General features: G+C 39.9%; 1 protein-coding gene across 2 annotated transcripts in view; it reads right to left on the reverse strand.

The window, feature by feature from the left end:
- KANSL1 (KAT8 regulatory NSL complex subunit 1) overlaps positions 1-18,966 on the reverse strand; it is a 155,708-nt gene that overhangs the window by 65,062 nt on the left and 71,680 nt on the right. For both annotated transcript variants that reach the window (XM_033219889.1, XM_033219855.1), the window contains exon 2: positions 1,658-1,799. In XM_033219889.1, the coding sequence (XP_033075780.1) occupies positions 1,658-1,799 (142 nt within the window). The remainder of the gene's footprint in view (positions 1-1,657; positions 1,800-18,966) is intronic.

The following is an 18,966-nucleotide window of genomic DNA, read 5'->3' on the forward strand; positions in this document are numbered from 1 at the left end:
GAAATAATTTCTTTGTTGTACTTAAAATAATGGTACATCTTACAATCAATAGCATCTTAAGTTCTATGAAATGTGGCAGTTTTATAACAGGCAGCTAAAATAACACAACACATACACATATATAAACCCACATATATATTTATGAATGTATATAAAAAGATGAAGCAACACTTATGACTACTATTGTACTAATCTCAGTTGTTACTAAGAGACTCTAGTTCTCAAATATAGAAATTCCCACTTAACTACTGGCTATAAAAACCTAGAAACAGACACTGAAGAGGTGTCCCTGATACAGAAAGACTGTGTTTTTCTCCTCAGCATAGGCATATCCAGTCACCTCCTCGTTATTCTTAGTCACCATTCCAGTTCATATTCTACAAATCTCACTTTAAAATTTCCTTTGTGAAGAGTTGGGAAAGCAAAATATTCACCAAATCTAGAATGTTTATTAGTTTTGTTCTAGCTAATTTTTAAATAAGTAAATCAGGATTTAATTTGTATGCTACCCTAAGGGAACAAATCAAAAAGAATAAAAAAGTGAGCCCTCTGGACTGTATGCTCAAAGTATGCTCTATTGAACTTTTTTTTTGGGAGGGTGGAATATACACACACAAATACATATACATATACATATACATATACATATACATATACATATACGTATCTCCAATCTGGAAAGAAGCTAGAAGTCTGCAGTGAAATTTTTAGAATAAAAGTTCAAATGATTAGGTAGCCCACAGAACTTTCACTTCAAACCCTTATCATTTTGTTCATTTTATCTATCAGTTGATCAACCTTTAACTTTTGGCCTACTAATTAATTTAATGGATACTGTTCACAGTAAAGCCATTTTCTTAAGGCTTTGTCTAGTACTAAGGTCAAGGCATTTTGACTCTTAGTTTTAGCAGCAATAGACTTTCTAGATGTGGGTCTAGATAAAGATAGAGCTCAGTCATACCAAGCTAATATAAAAAATACTTTGCAAGGATGTAAGCTTCATGAAGGCAGGATTTTTGTTCACTATTTTGACCCTACTATGGAGAACACTGCTGATACATAATAGGTACTTTCCCACAAATCTAACAAATATGACAGTTACATCAATGGCTTGCATTATTCAGTCTGTTTTGTTTCCTATTAACTCAGATACTCACACTATTTTGTTCTAAATACATGTTCAATTAACCATTATATTCTAATTGTGTTTTCCTTTTTATGAGACAGGGTCTTAGCTGCCCAGGCTGGAGTATGGGGGCACAATCTTGGCTCACTGCAACCTCCACTTCATGGGCTCAAGCGATCCTCCCACTTCAGCCTCCTAAGTAGCTGGGACTACAAGCACATGCCATCATACTCAGCTAATTTTTTGTATTTTTTGTAAAGACAAGGTCTCCCTATGTTGCCTGGGCTGGCCTCGAACTCCTGAGCTCAAATGATCCTCCTGCCTTGGCCTCCAAAAGTGCTGGGCTCACAGGAGTGAGCCACCACGCACAGCTACATCAGGTTCTTAAACAAATTAAACCACTATATCAGGTCATTAAACCATTTACTTTGCAATAGTTAAGATGGGGGTTATGAGGTGGGAGGGGATGAGAGAAAAGTAATATTGATAGTTTTTGGCTCCATTTAAAAACACCAGATACTTATCCCTTACCTTATTAGCACGTATCTGTTTGTAAATGTCTGTTTGCTGACGAATTCGATATTCCAAGTCAGAAACATGAGCCTGAAGCCAGTTCCAGCGGCTGACAATAGCTGCCCGGTCTGCAGCCCATCTCCATTCTGACCTGCGTCTCCTAAAAGGAAATAAACTGAGTGAAATCCAAGAGCAACAGTAATATCTATATCAGATTGGGGGGTGGGGTGGGGTGGGGGGGTGGAATTTAACTTCTAAAGTCCCTTGCAGAGACTAACTCTAGCGTCAAGAAAAACCCAAGACAGACAGGGACAGACACCCCCCACTCCTCAGGATGCACATGGATATAAGCTTCCAAATAGGTTATTTCCCAAATTGAGTGGAACTGCCTTCTAGCATCCTGATCCTGTGGCACAGTTTCTCTGAAATCCCACTGATTTCTTTGGAGATAAAAGTACTGTCCCTGTCAAAATAAAATACATATTAAGAATAATCCATACAGGAAATTCAACTGACACTAAGAATTATCAAAACTAATAAAGAAATCGGCAAAAGTGTTCAGTAAAGAATATTTAAAAACTAATAAAGTAGAAAATAATCACTTTTTCAGTACCATTCATAACACCAACAAAACTAATGATACATTAAATATCTTTATAGAGAAAATAATGCCTGAAAGCATAACGATCTATACAAATGGTAGGATACATTTTTTTAGGATGGTGATTCTCATGAACATCTATAAATTCAAAGAAATTCCAATCAAATTGCCTATAGTATTTTTAATGAAAGTTGAGAAACAGATCCAAAAGTTCACATGGAATACAGGACCAACAGCAAGAAATTGGGAAGAAGGCATGATGCAAATTCACATTACCAGATAGCCAGATGTGCTGCAAAACTATACAGAGCCTCAAAACGTAGAACTAGATACAAAAAAGAGTAATTTTTAAAAATCAGTTCAGTGGGGAAAAGATTAAACTATTCAATAAATAGTACTAAAATGGCCAGTTCTTTAGAAGGAAAAAGTAAAATTAGTTCCCTTCATGATATAATTACAAAATTTTAGCATTTCAAATTGCTAAACATGAACAGCCAAACTTACAAGAACATCTTTGGGATTTAGAGCAGGAAGCATTTCTTAGATAAGACACAAATGTATCACCCACTTTTCAACATACAATAGAAAATCCAATAAAGTTAAAAGGCAAACTACATTTTGGTGGAAGATATCTAACACATATAACTGACCATTAAACATCAGAATATGTAACAGAACTCTCAGAAACAGGTTAAAAGAAAAAAAGACAATCTTAATAGAAATAGGAAATTCACATAAAAGGCAAATAATAAATACATAAAAATGTGTCATCTCATTAAAATTTGGTTAAAATATAAATATTAGGTAAAACATTAAGATGTTTGAAAACTGGATAGGAAAACACATAGTCTGATAAAGCGAACAGGTGGTGAAAAATGGAAAAGAACAATTAATACACTGCTGGCAACAGTTAAAACTGGAACTACCATTTTTGAAAAATAATTCAGAAATACTTGGTTAGGTATAAAATGTGCATACTCAACCATCACGATATTGTATTTAATTTTTTTCTTTTCCTGAGTGGGGGGGCGGGGGGGGTGTCTCATACTCTCACTGAGGCTGGATTATGGTGGTGCAGTCATAGCTCACTGTAACCTAGAGTTCCTTTGCTTAAGCTATCCTTCCACCCCAGTCTCCCAAGCAGCTGGGATCAGGAGCATACTACCATACCTGGCTTTTTTTTTTTTTTTTTTTTGACCGAGTTTTGCTCTTGTTGTCCAGGCTGGAGTGCAATGGCGCAATCTCGGCTCACCACAACCTTCACCTCTGGGGTTCAAGCGATTCTCCTGCCTCAGCCTCCTGAGTAGCTGGGATTACAGGCATGCGCTACCGCACCCAGCTAATTTTGTATTTTTAGTAGTGACAGGGTTTCTCCATGTTGGTCAGGCTGGTCTCAAACTCCTGACCTCAGGTGATCCGCCCACTTCGACCTACCAAAGTGCTGGGACTACAGACAGGCATGAGGCGGCACCCAGCCCTAGCTTTTTTTTTTTTTTGAGATGGAGCCTGGCTCTGTTATCCAGGCTTGAGTGCAGTGGCGCAATCTCAGCTCACAGCAAACTCCGCCTCCCAGGTTTACGTCATTCTCCTGCCTCAGCCTCCCGAATAACTCTGACTACAGGCGCCCACCAGCACGCCTGGCTAATTTTTGTATTTTTAGTAGAGACAGGATTTCACTGTGTTAGCCAGGATAGTCTCGATCTCCTGAACTCGTGATTCACCCGCCTCAGCCTCCCAAAGTGCTGGGATTACAGACGTGAGCCACTGAGCCTACCACACTGGCTAATTTCTAATAAAAAGTGTTGTAGAGATGGGGTCTTGCTATGGTATCCAGGTTGTTCTCAAACTCCTGACCTTTGGTATCCCACAGACACAAGCCACTATGCCCAGTCATGAAACTCTGTTTCTGAGAACATACACTACACCTTCCTCTGCATGAGGAAACAGGTTCGCTGGAGTAGTCTGTAATAGATAAAAACTAATTATATTCCAATTCTGCTGAAATTGGTAAATAAACTATAATTTATTCATTTAATAGTTCTATATTAATAAAAATAAAATTACACCTGTATGTGTCACCATGATTAAATCTCAGAACATGATGTTGAATGAAACAACTATAAAAAAAACTAAACGAGATTAAGTACACACAAGTAGTAAAGGAATTTGATGAAATACTATCTAGCAATTTATTTACTGTATGTATCAACATGACTTAATCTCAACAATGGGAAATGCAAAAGCTGTATGAAAACAAAAATAACAGGCCGGGTGCGGTGGCCCAAGCCTGTAATCCCAGCACTTTGGGAGGTCGAGACGGGCAGATCACGAGGTCAGGAGATCGAGACCATCCTGGCTAACACGGTGAAACCTCGTCTCTACTAAAAGAATACAAAAAACTAGCTGGGCGAGGTGGCGGGCGCCTGTAGTCCCAGCTACTTGGGACACTGAGGCAGGAGAATGGCGTGAACCCGGGAGGCGGAGCTTGCAGTGAGCTGAGATCCGGCCACTGCACTCCAGTCTGGGCGGCAGAGCGAGACTCCGTTTCAAAAAAAAAAAAAAAAAAAGAAAACAAAAATAATAAACAAACAATAAGGATTATTACCAATACAGATAAGTGATGAATATATTTTTAAAATGCATAGAACTGATATACAACAAATTTACAATCAAGCTCATTGTCTCTGGAAAGGGGATGGAGAAATTGGATTTTAGCTCTACCTTTAATGTAATGTTTTTCTCATGTAAAAACGAAAGATAGAAATGTGACATTAACATTCTTTAAATATTAAGACGGGTTACATGGTGTCTACTATATTCTCTAATACTTCATCATCTACCACAAAACTATTTTCTCAAAAAGCAGAAGCAGTCACACTGCCCTCAGTCCCACTTCCCATCAGGATACACACACTCACTACTAAAACTTGCAATTATAGGTGAACTTGAACACAGTCTCCCATAGGTACAAAATACAAAATGTCAATAATTATCAAATCTGACCACAATAGGGTAAGACATAAATTAATACTTAATCATACCATAATAATTAAGACCAAGGACAGCAATGGTATTTTAACTTTTGTATGGACCAAACATAAATCATTCAAATCAACCACTGTGATAAAGTATTATCAATTATTTCTCTTCTTTTAGAAAGAAGACATTTTACAGTTTCCTAATTCTGATGGAATCACTTCAAGATAAAAAGATACTTTTAAAGTACAGTTATCTGCTTCAACGTTGGCTGTAGGTCTAGCTCTACCCCAAATCCAGGAAATGATCTCCAAGAGATCAATAAGAACCTATGGGATCATTCTTGAATAAAAAAAATGTCCTCTACCCACAAAGAGACAAAACTAGTTAACCCTCGTATTTTATTCCCAGCTTTCCTTACTCTTCAAGGCTTACCACCTTTCTATCCTGCAAAATCTGTTGGTTTTATAGATTCCTTTCATTCCTAAAGCTACCACCACACCAGGTCCCCATCTATGACCACTGGACAACGACGACAGCCTCCTTAGCTGCTCTTCCCAACACCAGTCAATCATACTGCTTTTCCTCAATAAACTCCCCTCAAACCTTTTTCATCCTCGCATTCTAATGTTTAAGGAACCACGCGGCTCCTTTGTTTGAAAATACAAAAGGAAAAGAAAATTACTTAAAACATTTTAGTTCACAAGAACTTTGATAAATACTCTTTTTCTTGGATATTAAAGACTTACGTCCCCTACACGGGTATTTACCTAAATAACAATACAAAGTAAGCCTCCTGATAATATGTTTTGGAAAATATGGTTAATAAACTAATTAAAGAAAGGCAAGGCAGCACTAAGGAATACTAACAATTTCCAATTTATGAACAAGTTTCATTTTATAAGTGTATCTGTTATATGATGGTTTAGAACTGGAAGTGATTTCCAGGAGAAAGTTGTTACAATGTTGTTTTTCCATAATGCTGCTGCTCAAATTCTGATCATGTCCAATGAAAAATGGAAAACCTAGGCCGGGCGCGGTGGCTCAAGCCTGTAATCCCAGCACTTTGGGAGGCCGAGACGGGTGGATCACGAGGTCAGGAGATCGAGACCATCCTGGCTAACACGGTGAAACCCCGTCTCTACTAAAAAATACAAAAAACCAGCCGGGCGAGGTGGCGGGCGCCTGTAGTCCCAGCTACTCGGGAGGCTGAGGCAGGAGAATGGCGTAAATCCGGGAGGCGGAGCTTGCAGTGAGCTGAGATCCGGCCACTGCACTCCAGCCTGGGCGATAGAGCGAGACTCCGTCTCAAAAAAAAAAAAAAGAAAAAAGAAAAAAGAAAAATGGAAAACCTCAACCCAAGTGTCCAAAAAGTATCTTGTGTTCAAAATACTGGCAATATGAGCAGAAAGCTAAGCTGTTATTAAATGTGAGAGGTGGACAGTTAACAGGTCTGGAGTAAGCTAGTTATACTCCAGTGGCAAAGCAGAGCACCACAAAACAGTAACACAAGAATAAGAGCTTCACATCTTGTGTTCCTAACAAAAACAAGCCATACAAACTCAGCTTATCAGAGGTAAAGATAGACTTCCTCCTCAACATTCAAAGTGTAAATTTATCACTCTGACAATTTACAGCTTAAAACAAGGGACACTGATTGAATATTAGGGACATGTTTAATGTTATACCGTACAGACTGCAGGAAAGAACACAGGACTAAGGCTGTAGAATGATACTTTAAATACAATGAGGACTTGGTTCCTAATACAGTCATTATCAATAATGAAGAAAATCACATGGATTCTAACGTTGATAAGTCAACTCATTCCTGTTGCTTGTTTCTGTGCTATTAGTGAAGTAACTGTTTTAACTATGTGTCTGAGTAGGACACTAGAATGCCTTAGAACATTTGACTTTCCTGTGTGCTTTATCCCAGTCCATACACAAATATGCACTGTATGTACTGTAGTTATCACCTGCATGGGAATTCTTTTCAACTCATATTTTGCTCCCTGCTTTTATAAACTTTTTATTGGTAAAAGTGGCTTTGACTGCATGTGCTATACAAAAATTCATTAAAATGTTACACGATGAATTACTTTTTGGTTACCTAAATGCAGTATCAATATTTGCTTTTGTGACACCACATGAATAGTACATCTTAATGTTAACCAGTTATGTGCTAGTATTGGTTTACATAAGAAATATATGTTGTATACAAATATTTCATTAGCTATGAACTTATACTTTAATAGTTCTTTTTACACAGTTACACTATTACCACAGAGAATTTAAAATGCTCTGTTGGCTCTAAAGAATATACATCATTCCTGTGTTTGTTTCACACTGCTTTTGAGCTACGTAGTGAGTACTTGTGAGTGTTTCTGTGTGTGTGAGACTCAGCAATTTTAAGATTTCTCATTGGTGAAATCGATGGTGAAACCCCATCTCTACGAAAAATACAAAAATTAGCCAGGCATGGTGGGGCACGCCTGTAATCCCAGCTACATGGGAGGCTGAGGCAGGAGACCTGCTTGAACCCAGGAGGTGGAGGCTGCCGTGGGCCAAGATCACAAGCTACTGCTCTCCAGCCTGTGAAACAGAGCAAGACTCCCTCTCCCAAAAAAAAAAAAAAAAGCCCTTTATAAACACACACTGAAACCATACAGTAAAAGTACTTTTTTCCCCCCCTAACAAATTCAGGGTTCAACTTACATGTTGGCTAAAAATTAATTTTTGTTTTTAGTTATTTAAAGTTATTAATAATCAATGGGTTTAAAAGGGATTATCAACAGATCAACTCTTTTGTACTTATTATCTGAAAGTGACACCAAAAGCTAGACACAGAACCACATGGAACACCACATGTTGACTACCAGGCCTAGTGCGTCTAACTAAGTCACCTAATTCTATTTCAAGATGGGAAATTGGTATGTAAATCCAATAGAACAGGGCTGGTGGATTATGCTTCTCTTCCCTGATGTATTAACATAAATTTTTTAAAAATCTCATTAAGGCAACAAATATGCCAGAAAAATCCGAATGGTGGAAACTTCAACTTTGATTCTGATTTCAGTCCCATCTGGATTCTTTCCTTTTAGTGAAACAAAGGTTCTATTAGCCAACTAAAGTAAAATGCCGGTTCACAGCGGGCTACACAGTGCTACATTCAAACTGGTAGATAAATTGACAAAGGATTTATGTGCTACTTCCAAGTGTGCAGGAAATCCTGAGACATCTAAGTTCTGAAATCTCCAGGTTATTTAGATAACTTTTAAAAACCAAAAGATTCAAATAAAACTGAGATCATCCCAGAGTATACAATCGCCAGATTAACAGTTTGCAGGGTAAGAGTTAGGGTCACTGTGGGACAGCAATGAGAAATCTTGAAATTGCTGAGTCACATGAAAAAACAACAGAACACCACTCACAAATACTCACTACTTAGCTCAAAAAGTGTGAAACAAACAGAGGAAAGATTAGAAGACAAGTTCTCACTTTTACTTACTTTATATGATCCTAAACATGTAAACTGATCTCTGGATATAAGAACAATATCTGCTTCACAAAGTTGTGACAGCCATACAATGATGTAATCCTAACTGCAACCTCAAATGTGTATATTACATAAGAATAACAATTTAGTCAGCCGGGCATGGTAGCTCAGGCTTGTAATCCCAGCACTTTGGGAGGCCGAGGTGGGTGGATCACGAAGTACGGAGTTCTAGACCAGCTTGACCAACACAGTGAAACCCCGTCTCTACTAAAAATACAAAAACAATAAAAATAAAAATTTGCTGGGCCTGGTAGCGTGCTATTCAGGTACTCAGCTACTCAGGAGGCTGAGGCAGGAGAATCGCTTGAACCCAGGAGGCAGAAGTTGCAGTGAGTGGGGATCGTGCCACTGCACTCCAGCCTGGGGGACAGAGCAAGACTGTCTCAAAAAAAAAAAACAAAAAAAGACACAATTTAGTTATTATACCCATGGATATAAATTCCATATCAAAAAGGTACAAAAAAGGAAGAAAAATAGAATAAGATTAAAGAAAAATCTCTCAGAGATAAATTCAGGAAACAGAAGTGTTTTCAGTTTGGTAACTGAAACAACAAGCCATATTCTGAGAGTTTCTTGAGCTTTGAACTTTTTCTAAAAGTTCCACTCTTTTTTTTTTTTTTAGACGGAGTCTCGCTCTGTCGCCCGGGCTGGAGTGCAGTGGCCGGATCTCAGCTCACTGCAAGCTCCGCCTCCCGGGTTCACGCCATTCTCCTGCCTCAGCCTCCCGGGTAGCTGGGACTACAGGCGCCGCCACCTCGCCCGGCTAGTTTTTTTTGTATTTTTTAGTAGAGACGGGGTTTCACCGTGTTAGCCAGGATGGTCTCGATCTCCTGACCTCGTGATCCGCCCGCCTCGGCCTCCCAAAGTGCTGGGATTACAGGCTTGAGCCACTGCGCCCGGCCAAAAGTTCCACTCTAAACAGAAAAATCAATGTAGTCTATTAGAATAGACATTGCATTATCAGTGACATTACCCCCAAATTTAAAAGGATGGAGGTAATAAGGCTCAAAGAGGAAAAAAGAAGAGAACTGAACTGTCCAGAGTTAAATATCCCACAATTTAGTTGTAAAGTAAAACCCAGGAAAAAACTCAGATACACACTTCGTCTAACCCATTCTTATCTGTCACATGACCTAGGTTGTGTCAGCTTTCTACGGATATCTGCAATAATGTGGAACAGATGTACCTGAGCCAATACTTCTTTTTTTTCTTTTTTGTGAGATGGAGTCACGCTCTGTCGCTCGGGCTGGAGTACAGGTGCACGATCTAGGCTCACTGCAATCTCTGCCTTTCGGGTTCAAGTGATTCTCCTGCCTCAGCCTCCTGAATAGCTGGGATTACAGGTGCCTATCACCACGCCTGGCTAATTTTTGTATTTTTAGTAGAGACGGGGTTTTGCCACATTGGCCGGGCTGGTCTCGAACTCCTAACCTCGAGTGATCCACCTGCCTCAGTCTCCCAAAGTGCTGGGATTACAGGTGTGAGCCACCCCCACCCAGCCCCAGAGCCAATTCTATCTAAACTTCCAATTCATCCTGAGACCTTTGAAATTGAACACAGCACTTTTGTCTTACTGCTTCAACCAGATTATCTCTAATATAGAAATGAAATTTGTGTATTTTTGGTAGTTTATTTCAGCCAAGCATTTAGCCCACCATGAACTCACTTCTTTTTTTTTTTTTTTTTTTTTTTTTGAGACGGAGTCTCGCTCTGCCGCCCAGGCTGGAGTGCAGTGGCCAGATTTCAGCTCACTGCAAGCTCCGCCTCCTGGGTTTACGCCATTCTCCTGCCTCAGCCTCCCAAGCAGCTGGGACTACAGGCGCCCGCCACGTCGCCCGGCTAGTTTTTTGTATTTTTAGTAGAGACGGGGTTTCACCATGTTAGCCAGGATGGTCTCGATCTCCTGACCTCGTGATCCACCCGTCTCGGCCTCCCAAAGTGCTGGGATTACAGGCTTGAGCCACCGCGCCCGGCCGAACTCACTTCTTCCTTCCATTTAACAAATATTTAAGCAACCATTAGTTACCAAGACTCAGACTAGGTTAGAGATGCAAAAACAAGAACTGTGGCTCAAGTTCACAATTTAATGGGGCAGACAGATGTTAATAATCATATAAAATATAAGATAAGAGATCCTAACTATATCAGATTTGGGCTGGGGGATCTAGAAAGACTTGTGATATAAACATTTAAACAGACCTCCAAAGCATAAATTAGGACTTGGATGCACAAACTGATAGTGGTTGGGGATGTGGAGCAGAAGATACTAGGTGGAACTGCGGGGTGTCACAAAGAAGAAACGACATGTATACAATGGTTACATGGTGAGAGCCCCAACAGTGAACAAGAAGAATGCACTCAACTTGACAATGGATACAGGTAGGCAGGGCCAGGTCACACAGAACCTGGCAATCCATGTTAATCATAAAACAATACAAGTAATCCTCATCTTCCCTCATGCTCTTTTATTTATCTCAGACCCTGTTCAAATGAGAATTTACAAATACAAGCTAAAAGATAATAAACTCCCAAATAACCATCAACTAATTTCAACTATCAACTTCTGGCAAATCCCACCTCATCTATAACATCTAACTCCCACGTCTATGAATTATTTTTAAGTCAATTCCCAACATCACAACATCATTACCTCTAAATATTTCAGTATGTGTTTCTTTTTTTTTTTTTTTGAGACGGAGTCTTGCTCTGTCGCCCGGGCTGGAGTGCAGTGGCCGGATCTCAGCTCACTGCAAGCTCCGCCTCCCGGGTTCCCGCCATTCTCCTGCCTCAGCCTCAGTATGTGTTTCTAAAATGTAAGGTCTTTAAGAATATACACAGAAATATTTTATTATCTAAAAAACAGTAACTCCTTAATGTTAAATATCCAGTTACTGGTGAAATCTCCCGTAATGTCTCAGTTTTCTCCAAATCAGAGTCAAATAAGATCCACAAAATTCATGTGGTTAACACATCTCAAGCTTGTAACATGCTCTTCCCTCCTCCTTTTCTTTCCTCACAATCTGTGGAAGAGACAGTACTATCTGTCCTCTAGAATTTCCTACATTGTGGATTTTACTGACTGCCTTTAACACGACGCCCATACTTTTGAACTTGATAAATTGACACCTCTAGGCTGGGCGTGGTGGCTCATGCCTGTAATCTCAGCACTTTGGGAGGCTAAGGTGGGTAGATCATTTGAGGTCAGGAGTTCGAGACCAGCCTGACCAACATGGTGAAACCCCGTCTCTACTAAAAATACAAAAAAATTGGCCAGGCGTGGTGGCATGGGCTTGCAGTTCCAGCTACATGGGAGGCTGAGGCAGGAGAATTGCTTGAACCCAGGAGGCGGAGGCTGCAGTGAGCCAAGATCACACCACTGCACTCTAGCCTGGGCGACAGAGTGAGACTCTGTCTCAAAAATAAATAAATAAACAATCTTTAGTAGTCTGATACATTTCATTTTCTGTAGGTCAGCTGATAAATTATTTTTTGTACATTAAATTTTTACATGTTTAAGATTAAGACTGAGATATGTTTTAAAATACACTCAATCTCTTAAAAATCATTTAAGGTACTTTAAACTCCTTTCAATACCCATCAGTCAGATTTTTCATCAAACACAGTAAACATATACATATTATATACCCTGCCTAGCACAATGAAACAAATGTAATTGTTTGTCATACCCTATGCAAATTTCCAACCTGAAAATACCCAGAAGCATTTTATAACACTAAAACCTACGTCTCTCCAGGGAAGATTTTCCTTGTGCGTCATACATCACAATTCACTGTTTGCCCTCTTCAAGCTTAGTTGGATCCTCTAATTTTGTTATTTGTATGTGCTATTACTTCCAAGTCATGTCATATACATAACTGGTCTCCAACTAGATTATCCATGCCTCCTTACAGGAACTACCATGTGTTTTAACTGTACAAAAAATTTTAAAGATGTCTGCGCACATGTAGTTTACAAGTAAATCTGCAAAAAAAATAAACAAAATTAGATTTAGCTGATGCCTTATCCTGTTTAATTCTCAAATGTTTGTATTTTAAAAACACTTAACTGAAGTGTTCTAACGGAGAACAAAATGGCATGACAAAGAAGTATGGAAACGGCTTACAGTTCTTGACTGGCTGTAGGACTGAACATGGAATTTGAGCATGAAAATTTTGAGCAAAATACTAGGCTAGTTACTTTCTTATTTTTTTATTTTTATGTCTTTTTTATTTTTTAAATTGTTGTTTAGACAAAGTTTCGCTCTTGTCGCCCAGGCTGGAGTGCAATGGCACGATCTCGGCTCACTGCAACCTCCGCCTCCCTGGTTCAAGCGATTCTCCTGCCTCAGCCTTCCAAGTAGCTGGGATTACTTACAGATGCCCGCCACCATGTCTCGCTAATCTTTTGTATTTTTAGTAGAAATGAGGTTTCATTTGGACAGGCTGGTCTCAAACTCCTGACCTCAGGTGATCCACCCTCCTCGGCTTCCCAAAGTGCTGGGATTACAGGTGTGAGCAACTGCGCACGGCCTACTGTGTCTTTTTTAGAGAATAAAACTATTATGTTTCAAGAATAAAGCAAATGACAAATAGTGAAAGGCTCTCAGTTATTCAAAGTACTGCCATTCCAGAGTAGCTCCTCCAGAGTGAATTAATTTTCTGTCTACTTTTCTTCCTTTCAGAAGTCAAATTGAGGTTAGAATGTTCAAATTCTATATGTGATACTAATTTCTCTTTCAAAAAGACCGCTTGAGGCCAGGCATGGTGGCTCATGCCTGTAATCCCAGCACTTTGGGAGGCTGAGGCAGGCAGATGACTTGAGGTCAGGAGTTCCAAACCAGCCTGACCAACATGGTGAATCTCCACCTCTAATAAAAATATGAAAATTAGTAAGGAATGGTGGTGGGTGCCTGTAATTCCAGCTACTTAGGAGGCTGAGGCAGGAGAATTGCTTGAACCCAGGAGGCAGTGGCTGAAGTGAGCAAGATCACGCCATTGCACTCCAGCCTGGGTGATAAGAGCGAAACCCTGTCTCAAAACAAACAAACAAACAGACAAAACAAAACAAAACAAAAACCCAAAAAGATTGCTTGAGTTCAAGAGTTTGAGACCAATCTGGGCAACAGGTGAAACCTCGTCTCTACAAAAAAAATACAAAAATTAGCCAGGAATGGTAGTGCAAGCCTAGGGCTCCAGCTACTCAGTAGGCTGAGGAGAGAGGACTGCTTGAGCCTGGGAGGTCAAGGCTGCAGTAAGTCGAGATTGTGCCACTGCACTCCAGCCTGGGCAGCACAGCAAGACCTTGTCACCAAAACAACAACAACAACAACAACCAGAAGAGTGAAGGATTAGAAAAGTACAATGTATTTAGACAAAGTCTCCCTTTCATCCCTAACCAGCCCCACATATTCCATAGCAAGAACTTGCCTCTGGCTATCTCTAGAAGAACGAGAGAATTTTAATACTAAATCAATAGAAAAACATCTTCTTTCTCACTTTGAAAATACAGTTTATTGGAAAACAGTATGGTATTTGGAGTCAGTGAACACTGTTCCAAATCCTCGCCCCACCACTTAGCTAGCTAGTATCATTGAGCCCCCGTCAGCTATTGAGAAATCAAAAAAGTTCCAATGCACAATCTCCAGGAATAATGCTCTAACTTTAGTAATTGTAAGAATTGCCTGAGAGAGTTAAGTCTCATGTACCTTTATGAAGAAAAAGCCTCTTAGTTCTTATGTAAGATGTGTACGAGACCATACTTTTTTTTTTGCTGTTTTTTGTTTTTGAGACGGAGTCTCGCTCTTTCACCCAGGCTGGAGTACAGTGGCGCGAGCTCGGCTCACTGCAATCTCCGCCTCCCAGGTTCAAGCGATTCTCTTGCCTCAGCCTCTCGAGTAGCTGGGATTACAGGTGCCCACTACCATGCCTAGTTTTTTGTGTTTTTAGTAGAGATGGGGTTGTACCATGTTGGCCAGGCTGGTCTCAAACTCCTGACTTCAGGTGATCCACCCACCTCAGTCTCCCAAAGTGCTGGGAATACAGGTGTGAGCCAATGTGCCCGGCCGAGACCATATTTTCAGAAATAGTCCTTAAAGACACTGAGGTTTAGCAACAGAACACATCTTCAAGAAAACAAGTTGAACCAAAAATTCATTTGTTAATAAACTCATTAGTTCTTGAAAATAAATGTGGTAAAAAAGAATTGAGGAGATATGGGAACAAAACAAAAAAGTGAACAAACAGAAGAAGCCCTGGTACAGGCCAGGTGGTGTAGGCTCCATTCTTTCTCCCAGCTCATCCCTGTTCTAAGCACAATTATAAATCCTGCAAATAACACAAGAGGTGATCAAAGGAAAACTCTGAAAGGTAGAAAAGGGAAGGCAAATTAGTTAAGGGCCCCAGGACTAAAGGAACAACACAGTGACAAAGGCGTCTAATAAACACTATCCAACCGAAAGAAGGTAACCCAAGTCTGGCATTTCCTGGCTTCCAAGAGAGCAATAAAGAGCATCTCAGACAGGCTCATTCCCTGCCCACATGGAAGGGAAGTATTTGCTTCAATACCAGGGAAGCACTGCAGCAATAGCAAAGAAGATAGATCGGGAGGTCTGCTAGTAACAGGGAGCCAGAGGAAATGTTACTGCCCCATTTCTCAATTTCCTTTGACGGCAAATACTCATTATGTCTAATTTGTCTCTTCTCATTATTTCTTCAACACAGGGTTTCAATCCACCGTTGCACCAAAACTGCTAGTCAAGGTCACCAATGACCTCCACTGTACTAAATCCAATGTCCACGTTTCAGTCCTTACCACCCTTGCTTGACTCATAAGCAGTATCTAATACAGGTGGTTACTCCCTCCTTCAAACACTTTCTTCACTACTCTTTCAAGACATACTAACCTGGCTTTTCTACTGTCTTTTTGAATTCCTTGTAAGACTGTATGCGTGAAATCACTACATCTTCTTTCTTACACTTCCTTCCTAGGTGATCTTACGCAAACTCGTGGCTTAAAGTATCCAACTATGTTTCTGACTCCCAAATTCCTCTCTAGCTGAAATCACTCCCCTCAACTCCAGATTCCTATTTCTACCTGCTTACTCAACACTATTTGAATGTCTAAAAAATGTCTCAAACTTTATATGACCAAAACGAAGCTGATACTTTCCCCTCCCCAACTCCTATATGCCATCCCAAACCTGCTTCAACTAGAATGAATCTGTTCAGGTCAAAAACCTCCATGTAATCCTTAATTTCAACCCCCTACCACCTCTCTCTCTCTCTCTCATAAACACAGACACAGAAACACATACACCTGACATTCAATCAATCGGCAAATCTTATTGGCACTGTCTTCAAATATATCCAGTATTCAATCACTTCTTGCCACTTCATTGTTAGTACTTTGGTTGAATCTTTCTAGATGAGTCCAAGAGCCTCCTAAACGGGCTTCTAGCTCTCACCCTTGACCACTTTCAGGATATTATCATGAACATAACAGCCAGCCTAATATTGTATAAAAGGATAAGTTCAATCATGTCTCTCCTCTACCCAAAAACCTAGTCTAGTTGTTTACCATCTCTGAAAACCCAAGTCCTGACAATGACCCTATAAGGCCTCAGAGAGCCTCTATCACCCAATCCCTGCCACCTCTCTGGCCTCATCTCCTGTTCTCCTGGCTCATTCTAATCCGGTCACTGTTGTTTGCTGAACATGTTAGGCAAGCTGTCACCCACAGGACCTTTTATTAAGGCAACTATCTTCACTTTCTTCAGGTCATTTCCTTACATGACACTTTATTAAGGCCTTCCCTTAACTATCCTATAAAACTGCAACCCCTCTCCAAACACCCCCTACACACCTTTCTTTCCCGCTTCCTGGCTTTATTAATAGAACCTTCGTGAAAATTGTTTTTAATTATCTATCTTTCTTACTGTCTGTTTCCCCCACTAGAACCATCTCTGGAAAACAGAGATTTCTGTCTTGTTCACCATAATATCTCTGGGTGCTTGGAACAATGCCTAGCAAACGGCAGGTACTCAAACATTTGTTCAAAGGGAAGGAAGGAAGCAGGGAGAGAGAGGGAATGAGAATAACAAGCTGGAACTATGATTCTAACTTTTCCTTGCAAAAGATTAAAACCAAAGTAATTCCAGACTGAAGCTAACCCCTTTTCTCATTTGGTGCCAACAGACCTCATAAACTAACTCTGGCCTCTAACGCTGAAAGCAGGAGTCAAGAAATTATAGTCCACACTCTTAGTCCAAGTATACACAAACCAGGGAAAATAAAGCTGTATTACAAAGTGAAAACTACCAACAAGGTATTTGAGCGTTTTTCTTTCTTTGGAGATAGGATCTGCACTGTCACCCGGGCTAAAGGGCAGTGGTGCAATCACAGCTCACTACAGCCTCAATCACCTGAGCTCAAGCAGCCACTCTCACCCTCAGTCTCTGCAGTAGCTGTGACCTCAGATGTGTGTCACCACGCCCAGATAATTTTATTTTTCACAGAAATGGAGTCTCACAATGTTGTCCAGGCTGGTCTCAAACTCCTAGGCTTAGGTGATTCTCCTGCCTCAGCCTTCCAAAGTGTGGCACTACAGGCGTGAGCCACTGTACCCAGTCTAATCCCAACCATACACAACTTGAATGGAAACTTGCTGAGGGTACTATAGATGTTCCAGAGTAAAAACATTTCCGCTTTTACACATGGTAAAACACAAAATTCTCACATCTCAATTTCTATGCTTTTGCAAACCACTTACTAACAGAATTGTGAATTATATGATACACATAAGATAGTTAAGTTTTACTCACAGATTTCGATTCTGCCACATCAAATTGAAAAATATTCTGTCATGTTCATCACTATGTATTACATAAATTTGCCTCCCTCAACAACTCCTCCCCCGCCCCGCCACAAAAAAACCTTTAAGAAATAATTTTTAATGACATAGACCTCAAAGGTTGAGCTAGTCTGCGGTAAAGAATGAGAGCACAAAGGTGGACATTTTTACTATCCTAAGAATTGGAAGATATCACTCCCAGGGTTGCTGTGTGATTTCAATGACATAACATTTTTAAAGTCTAGCATTCCATTATAAGTGCTCAGTAAATGGGAAGTTGCTGCTGCTCTTACCAGCCAGCTTCTGACTACTATACCTGGATGAACTAACTCAGTTACCACAAGGTACTCTACGCCTTTACATCTAATGACAAATATTTGTTTTGAAAAATGCATACTCTTTAAACACACTTGAGAAACAGGAACTGGAGACCCAAGTACTTTTTGTTCTGAATCAAGTTCCAACATGCACAGCAAAGTGCATGTGGAGGGATGGCAGGGTGACTAGGGAGACTGCTTCAGTGGGAGATTATTCTGTGGTAGTGCCTCAAACACAGAACAGTGATGATGATAAACTCATCCTAAATTTAGGACTACTGACAGGAGCAAGTGACCACAGTAACAGTTCATCTTAAGTTGCTAAAAAGCTTTCTGGCAATACTCGCCTTCAAAAACACCTAGCATGTAGGAAAAATCTTTTATGTGCTTGAATAAGGGTAATATAGTTATGCTAAAAGTTTAGATTTTTAACTGGTCTAATGAGAGAAAGCACAGTGGTCATATAAAAAGGTTTATGTTTTACCTCATTTTACTAGTGTTTCCTCATGAGAATCAAGTAACAGAAATTACAGGAATTACAAATGAAGTGCTTACTCCATGCACAACGCTGCTCTGGCACATTACAGATATTAATTCACATAAAATCCTCATTAAAACCCTGTCAAGTGTGTATTAGGATCATTATTGCCCCATTTTATAATAGGGAAACTAAGACAATAAGGTTAAGTAACTTGTCTAAGGTCACACTACTAACAAGCAGAGCCAAGACTTGACATAGGTGCTCTGGGCCAGAGTTTCTGTTAACAGTTGGAATACACAAATTTACAAGTGTTACTGCCAAATCAATTTTCTCAAAAATATGTCAAAGTGGAGGAAGGTGGGAGATGACACTCTGAATTCACTAAGGTTCTGTGAAAAGATGCTGAAACACATAAAAAGAGTATCTGACTGTCAAATATACACTATTCAGAAATACTACTGGTAAAGAACACTGTGGACAAGAAAAGAAACACCAGTATTTGTGCTGAGTTCTGAAGGAAGGAGAGAAATAAGGTTGGGGTGGGAGGTG

The sequence above is a fragment of the Trachypithecus francoisi genome, unplaced genomic scaffold, assembly GCF_009764315.1.
Source record: "Trachypithecus francoisi isolate TF-2019V2 unplaced genomic scaffold, Tfra_2.0 Contig00057_ERROPOS647011, whole genome shotgun sequence".
NCBI lineage: Eukaryota > Metazoa > Chordata > Mammalia > Primates > Cercopithecidae > Trachypithecus > Trachypithecus francoisi.